Raw genomic sequence first — 8,536 nt, 5'->3', positions numbered from 1 at the left:
GAACATAGAACAATACAACACAGAACAGGCCCTTCGGCCCACGATGTTGTGCCGAACTTCTAACCTAGATTAAGTACCCATCCATCTACCCCTCCAAATGCCTCTTAAATGTTGCAATTGTACCAGCCTCCACCATTTCCTCCATCAGCTCGTTCCATACCCGTACCACCTTCTGTGTGAAAATATTGCCCCATAGGTCTCTTTTATATCTTTCCCTTCCCACCGTAAACCTATGCCCTCTAGTTCTGGACTCACCCACCCAGGGAAAAGACTTTGCCTATTTACCCTATCCATGTCCCTCATGTTTTTATAAACCATTAGCCTCAGCCTCCAACGCTCCAGGGAAAACAGCCCCAGCCTGTTCAGCCTCTCCCTATAGCCCAAATCCTCCCACCCTGGCAACTTTCTTGTAAATCTTTTCTGAACCCTTACAAGTTTCACAACATCTTTCCATTAGGAAGGAGACCAGAAATATACGCAATATTCCAACAGTGGCCTAACCGATGTCCTGTACAGCCGCAACATGACCTCCCAACTCCTGTACTCAATACTCTGATCAATAAAAGAAAGCATACCAAACGCCTTCTTCACTATCCTATCTACCTGTGACGCCACTTTCAAGGAGCTATGAACCTGCACTCCAAGGTCTCTTTGTTCAGCAACACCCCTAGGACCTTACCATTAAGTGTAAAAGTCCTGCTAAGATTTCCTTTCCCAAAATGCAGCATCTCGCATTTATCTAAATTAAACTCCATCTGCCACTTCTCAACTCCATCTGATCAGTAATCTGGGGTAACCTTCTTTGCTGTCCACTACACGTCTAATTTTGGTGTCATCTGCAAACTTACTAACTATACCTCTTATGCTCACATCCAAATCATTTATATAAATGACTAAAAGCACTAATCCTTGTGGCACTCCACTGGTCACAGGCCTCCGGTCTGAAAAACAACCCTCCACCTCCACCCTCTATCATCTTCCTTTGAGCCAGTTCTGTATCCAAATGGCTAGTTCTCCCTGTATTCCATGAGATCTAACCTTGCTAACCAGTCTCCCATGGGGAACCTTGTCGAACGCCTTACTGAAGTCCATATAGATCACGTCCACCGCTCTGCCCTCATCAATCCTCTTTGTTATTTCTTCCAAAAACTCAATCAAGTTTGTGAGATATGATTTCTTACGCATATAGTCGTGTTGACTATTCTTAATCAGTCCTTGCCTTTCCAAATACATGTACATCCTATTTGTCACAATTTCCTCCAACAACTTGCCCACCACCGACGTTAGGCTCACTGGTCTATAGTTCCCTGGCTTGTTCTTGCCACATTTCCTAAACAGTGGTACCGCACTATCGATGATACAAATATCTCAGCAAGAGGCCAGCAATCACCTCTATAGCTTCCCACAGAGTTCTAGGGTGTACCTGATCAAGTCCTGCGATTTATCCACTTCTATGTGTTTCAAGACATCCAGAACTTCCTCCTCTGTAATATGGACATTTTTCAAGATGTCACTGTCTATTTCCCTACATTCTATATCTTCCATATCCTTTTCCAAAGTAAATACTGATGCAAAATAGTCGTTTAGTATCTGCTACATCTCCTGCGGCTCCACACAAAGGCCGCCTTGCTGATCTTGAGGGGCCCTATTCTCTCCCTAGTTATACTTTTGTCCTTAATGTATTTGTAAAAGCCCCTTGGATTCTCTTTAACTGTATTTGCCAAAGCTATCTCATGTCCCTTTTTTGCCCTCCTGATTTCTCTCTTAAGTACACTCCTTTGTACTTTAAGGATTCACTTGATCTATCCTGTCTATAACTGACATATGCTTCCTTCTTTTTCTTAACCAAACCCTCAATTTCTTTCGTCATCTAGCATTCCCTATATCTACCAACCTGCCCTTTCACCCTAACAGGAATATACTTTCTCTGGACGCTCGTTCTCTCACTTCTGAAGGCTTCCCATTTTCTAACCATCCCTTTACCTGAGAACATTTGCCCCCAATCAGCTTTTGAAAGTTCTTGCCTAATACCATCAAAATTGGCCTTCCTCCAATTTAGAATTTGTTGCAACTACTGGAGAGATGTCCTGGAATGATATGATGGACCTCCAACAACCAATAGATCCAGTCAGCGGAGAGTTTTCCCCACAATTACCAGTGGTTCTAGTTTTGCTCAGGCTCATCAATGCCAAACCTGGACAAATGTGCACTTGGTATCAAGGATGTCAGCTTTAGCCGGAATTCAGCTCTATTGTCCACGTCTGATCTGAGATGTAATGAGCTGAAGAGTGGATTGTCCCTGGTGGAACCCAAATAGCATCAGTGAGCATATTATTGTTAAGCAAGTGATGTTTGATAGCACTGTTGATGACCCCTTCCATCATTTTAGTGATGATGGAGAGTAGACTGATGGCACGATAATTAAACATGTTAGGCTGTTGCATTGTGTTCATGACATAACTGGGCAATTTTCCACATTGTCCGGAAGATGCCAGTATTGTAGCTGTACTGGAACAATTTAGCTCAATCCACAGCAGTGGATTATTGCCAGATTATGATCAGATCTTTGTAGTACTTAATGCTTCCTGCATTTCTAACATCATGTGGCATGAATTGAAATGGCTGCAGACTGTAATACTGGGTCAAAAAGTGTGGCACTGGAGAAGTACAGCCGGTCAGGCAGCCTCTGAAAATAAACTCCTCATCCTCCTCCTCCTTGGATGCTGCCTGACTGGTTGTGCTTTTCCAGCACCACACTTTTTGATCTCTGATCTCCAGCATCTGCAGACCTCACTTTCTCCAGTGATACTGGAGACATGCTGAAAAGGCCAAGATAGATAATATACTGGAAAATATTGTTGCAAATACTTTAGCCTTATCATTTACATTGATGTGCTAGGCTCCCCTAGTAGGTTTTTTAATTGTCCCTTGTCATCCATGACTGGATAAGATATGACTGCCGAGCTTAAAGCTAGTCAACTGGGTGTGGAATTGTTTAGCCCTGTTTAACACTTGTTGGTTGTACTATATGGCATGCAATTTTCAGAATCACACAATTGTTATGGTGCAGAAGATGGTGATTTGACTCATTGTGTATTCTTGCACTGACTCTTCAAATGAGCATCATTACGTAGTCTCAGTCTCCTGCTATATCCCCATACTCTTGCCACTGTTGCTATCCAAATAATCATCCAATGTCAAATACTAAATAAAAACTGAAAGAACTGCAGACGCTGTAAATCAGAAACAAAAACAGAAAATGCTAGACAAGCTCGAGTGTGTTTGGCAGCATCTGTGAAGAGAAATCGGAGTTAATGTTTCAGGTCCGGTGTCCCTTCTTGAGAACTCCAGAATGTTAACTCTGATTTCTCTTCACAGATCCTGCAGGACCTGCTGAGTTTTTCCAACAATTTCGGTTTTTGAATCATCCAGTATTTTCTTAAATACCTACTGAACCCGCCTCCACCACACTTTCAGGCAATGTATTTCAGACACACTAACTACTCACTTTTGTGAAAGAGATATTTTCAAATCATCCTTGTTTCTTTCTCACATCACTTTAAATCTACATCCTCTCATTCTTGCTCCTTTTATGAGCAGGAACAGCTTCTCCCTATCTACACTATCCAGCCCACCCCTGATTTTGAAAACCTCTATCAAATCTCCTTCTCTTCAAGGAGAACAGTCCCATCTTCTCGATTCTATTCTCACTCCTAGAACTATTCTTGTAATTTTTCCATGGACATGGATTAATTGTAATTAAATCATGGACAATGATGGGATAGTTGCGTTTTACAGCTATGGCATTTAGAAGCTTCCAGATCCGAAAGTGATCCAAGACAAATATGTCTGGAACAAATGTCTAAAAATACAGGTGCTCCTAGTCAAGGTCATGAATGTAGATGCCAAATTGAAGATACCAGAGGTAGCATCTCATTTTTTTGACAGGCTGTTCTTTGCACACCCATGGCACTCACCATACTCTTCCGTAATCTCCCTTAAAGCATTCAGTGGAAATTGTACCTTACGTTTCAGCATGCTCCACATGAGAGAGTCCAATGTTCCTCTAGCGATAAGATAGTGAACATGAACAGAGCTGCATTGTCCTATACGATGAGCCCGATCTTCAGCCTGCAACAAGTGACCAGGATCCCAGAATAATTCAGCAAAGACAACATGTGTAGCAGCTGTAAATGTTAAACCCTGTAAGTAATATGGAAAAGAAAACACAATCATTGCATTTAGGCCGCTCTGATATAAAAATGAAACTTGTTAACATTAAAAATTCACAAAAATTATTCAATTATAGAATCAGGTATGGTTCAATAAAATCATGTAGAACGGCATATTAGTGGCTTTCACAACTTAAAACTCACCAATGTTACAATTTGGTATATCCATAATGGAACGGAATCACCACAACTCAGTTATAATATAAAGTATTAATACAGTAGATTTTGGGTACTGGTTATTATTCATGACTCTGTAACCAAATGATCGGCAACTCAGTTATAATATAAAGTACTAATACAGTAGATTTTGGGTACTGGTTATTATTCATGACTCTGTAACCAAATGATTTCTGTTACTCAGGTACCACCATATGTGCTTTGTTAAAGCAGAGTGAAAAATCAGGAGTAACATACAGGAGTCTAATAAAGTGATCGTCACCAAGTGCTAAACAAAAGGAATTATGCGAATGGCCTGCTTAAGGATGCCTCGGTTAGGGAAGGTCTCGAAAAAGAAAGCATTAAAACTTTAATAATAGATATCTAAGACACTTAATTGTTTAATTGAGAAGTATATCATGTTCTAAATGATATAAATGAAGATAAATTGATTGGTTAATTAAACAAATCACATTGATTGATTAAATGAACAAATTACATTTAATTAATTAGCACATGGACAATGATGGGATAGTTGTGTTTTCCAGCTATGGCATTTAGGAGCTTCCGGACCTGAGAGTGATCCAAGACAAATACGTCTGGAATAAATGTCTAAAAATACAAGTGCTCCTAGTCAAGGTCATGAATGTCGATGCCAAATTGAAGATACTCCAACACAGGAAGGGAGGGGGAGAAATATCTAAAGCTTGGTTCCAGAAGTCAGACACACTCAAGTCAGAGCTGTCTGATTGCAGCTGTATGGGGAAAAGTGAGGACTGCAGATATTGGAGTGTCAGAGTTGAAAAAGATGGTGCTGGAAGAGCACAGCAGGTCAGGCAGCATCTGAGGAGTAAATGTGGTTGAAGAGCTTCAGGGCAGAAAAGATGACCTGAGGGGTACAGTGGGAGAGACATCCGTGGAGATCCTTGTGGAGGGAGGAGAACTTCAAAGGGGGCATCCTTGGAAGAGGTTTCACAGTAAGGTTTTCAGTGACTGGGGGAAAGGGAGAACTGTAGATGCTGGAGAGTCAGAATTGAAAAGTGTAATGCTGGAAAAGCACAGCAGGTCAGGCAGCATCCGAGGAGCATACCTGATTAAGGGCTTATGCCCGAAACGTCAACTCTCCTGCTCCTCAGATGCTGCCTGACCTGCTTTGCTTTTCCAGTGCCACACTTTTCGACTCAATTCTAGCTGTAGTAAGGGACAAGAACAACATTCCCTCTGCTTCAAGGGTCAACATGCACTGACCAATGTAGCAATGCACTCACTTCCAGTTCCTCCAACCCAAGGACACAGAGGTCTCCGTATCATTAGAAAGGTAACAGAGAACTTAAAACAGGAAGGTGTGACCATGAATAAGGCAGGAGAGGTGTCAGAGAATACTGTGTGCTGGAGCCTCAGCCTTTGCAATTAACTTACACATTCAAGGAGCTTACCTGTGTGGTGTAATCCACAGGCCCCTAACAACAATCACAGTGTAGGACCAAGTTACAAGAAGAAATATTGCATGCTTATGATAGAAGTTCTGTAATAATCACGGGGGATTTTAAACTACATACAAAGTAGAAAATCCAGATAGGTAATGGCAGCCTGGAAAAGGAGTTCACAGAATGCTTTCAACCAGGGAACAGATTACACTCTGTCATGTGTAATTTAAAAGGATTAATTAGAGTTCAGACTTAATTTTCCAAAATTCACTAGATTCAGGAAAGCTTCCATCTGATTGGAAATCAGAAAATATAAGTTATCTTTTTGAGAAGGGACAGAAGTAGAAAAAGGGAGACTAGAGGCCAGTTAGCATGACATCTGTCATGGGAATAGGTTAAAGTTGATGATTAAGGTGGTTATAGCTGGACACTTAAAAAAACACAAGGTTGTTGGAATTTGGTTTTGAATAAAGGGAAATCAAGTTTAACCATTCTATTAGAGCTCTTTGAAATAGTAACATGAGCTGTAGATCTAGCAAAGTTTGTAGATGTACTGCGTTTGGATTTCCAGAAAGCATTTGACAAGTGCTGTAAAAGAATTGGCCAAATTAAGTTTGTAATTTAGGAGAACGAAAATAAAATGTACGGTATGTGAGACAGTGGAACAGATATTTATGTAAATCACAACGATGTGAGAGAAACAGGGTTATCGTTGTCAGGATTTCAATTTTCCTAACATGAACTGGGATTGCCTTCGTATGAAAGGATTAGAATAGATGTAATTTTTAAAGTGCATCCAGGAGAGCTTTTTGTGTCAGTATGTAGATAGTTCTACTCGAGATAGGGCAGTGCTAGATCAAGGCCTGTCAAGTAGTTAAAGTTTCAGCAGGCAAGCATTTTAGAGATAGTGACCAGAACTTTATGTTTCAAAGTCATCTTTTAAAAGTTGTACAGTGAGAATTCAGGTTAAGCATGTCCCTCTAAGGGTGAAGGGTAAGGGCTGCAAGACCAGGGAACCCTGGATGTTAAGGGACATTGAGAGTTTGACAAAACAAAAGGAAGCACATGTCAGGCACTGCACATTAAAAACAGGGAAGACCCTTCAAAGGCTTATAACGTAGCTAGTGTTTAAAAAGCAAATTAGGAGAGCAATGAGTGGACACAAAGTATCTTTGGCAGACGTGATCAAGAAAACCTCAAGGCCTTTTATCAGTGTATTAAGAGTAAGGGGATTACCAAGGAAAACGTGGGACCTATTAGAGGGCACAGGGGTAACCTGTGGATGGAGCCAGTGGATATGGGTAAGGTCTTAAATGAATACTTTCAAGTGTATTTGCAGAGGAGAAAGATATTGTAGTCAGAGATTTCACTTGGGATGGTCCAGTCTGGAACACGTGAAGATTAATAAGGAGGTGGTTTTGGATGTTTTAATGGACATAAGGTTGCATAAATCCCCTGGACCAGATGAGATGAAACCCAGTCTGCAATGGGAGGCAAGGGAAGAAATTGCTGGGGATGCATGTAGTATTTCACTGGTCAAAGGTGAAGTGCCAAGTGAGTGGAAGATAGTTAATGGGGTTCTTTTGTTCAAGGACAGTCCAAATAGGACAGGTAATTAAAGAACAGTTAGTCGAGTGTCAGTGGTCGGGAAATTATTGGAGAAATTGTGAAGGACAGGATTAATCAACACATGGTCAAGATTACAGTGGTGCTGGAAAAATCACAGCAAGTCAGGCAGCATCCGAGGAGCAGGAAAATCAATGTTTCGGGCAGGAGCCCTCTGTCTGACTTGCTGTGCTTTTCCAGCACCACTGTAATCTTAACTTTGATCTCCAGCATTTGCAGTCCTCACTTTCGCTTAATCAATACATGGAAAGGTAACATCGATTTTCCTGCTCCTCGGATGCTGCCTGACTTGCTGTGATTTTTCCAGCACCACTGTAATCTTGACTCTGATCTCCAGAATTTGCAGTCCTCACTTTCGCTTAATCAATACATGGAAAGGTAAGGATTAATCAGGGATAGTCAGCACAGATTTGTTCAAGAAAGATCCTGTCTGATTAATTTGGTTGATTTTTTTTGAAAAGGTGACTAAATATTTTGATGAGGATATTGCACTTGATGTGGTTTCCACTGACTTAAGGCTTTTGACAAGCAAGGTTTCCCACATGTATGGCTGATTCAAAAAGTAAGAGTGCTGAAATCCAAGGCATGTTGGCAAAATGGATTCAAAATTGGCTTGCAAATAGGAGGATGGTATACAATTGCTTTTGTAATTGGAAGCTTCTGACGAGTGGTGTTGGGACCCTTGCTATTTGTTATATATTTTAACAACTTGGATGTGAATGCAGAAAGTAGAATTAGCAAGTTTGTAGATGACATGAAAATTAGTTGATAATGAGGAGGATGGTCTCAGGCTACAGTCTGATGTTGACCAACTGGTAAACTGGGCATAGTTATGAGTTGAAAAATGTTGTGCTGGAAAAACACAGCAGGCCAGGCAGCATCCGAGGAGCAGGAGAATCGACGTCCATATGCCCAAAACGTCGATTCTCCTGCTCCTCGGATGCTGCCTGGCCTGTGTTTTTCCAGCAGGACATTTTTCAACTCTGGTACTCCAGCATCTGCAGTCCTCACTTTCCCCTGGGCATAGTTATGGCAGATTAATCCTGATAAGTACAAGGGATGGGAAGTTCAATCAGGACACGATATACTCAGTGT

The 8,536-nt window shown here is 41.2% G+C and overlaps 1 protein-coding gene across 6 annotated transcripts in view; it reads right to left on the bottom strand.

Annotated features, from left to right (window-relative positions):
• zranb3 (zinc finger, RAN-binding domain containing 3) overlaps positions 1–8,536 on the bottom strand; it is a 178,628-nt gene that overhangs the window by 56,621 nt on the left and 113,471 nt on the right. For all 6 annotated transcript variants that reach the window (XM_043694034.1, XM_043694035.1, XM_043694033.1 and 3 more), the window contains one exon: positions 4,024–4,203. In XM_043694034.1, coding sequence (XP_043549969.1) covers positions 4,024–4,203 — 180 coding nt within the window. The remainder of the gene's footprint in view (positions 1–4,023; positions 4,204–8,536) is intronic.

This window comes from Chiloscyllium plagiosum, chromosome 7 (genome assembly GCF_004010195.1).
Source record: "Chiloscyllium plagiosum isolate BGI_BamShark_2017 chromosome 7, ASM401019v2, whole genome shotgun sequence".
NCBI lineage: Eukaryota > Metazoa > Chordata > Chondrichthyes > Orectolobiformes > Hemiscylliidae > Chiloscyllium > Chiloscyllium plagiosum.
Note: the sequence above shows the minus strand (reverse complement) of the source record. Positions and strands in the feature narration are given on the sequence as shown.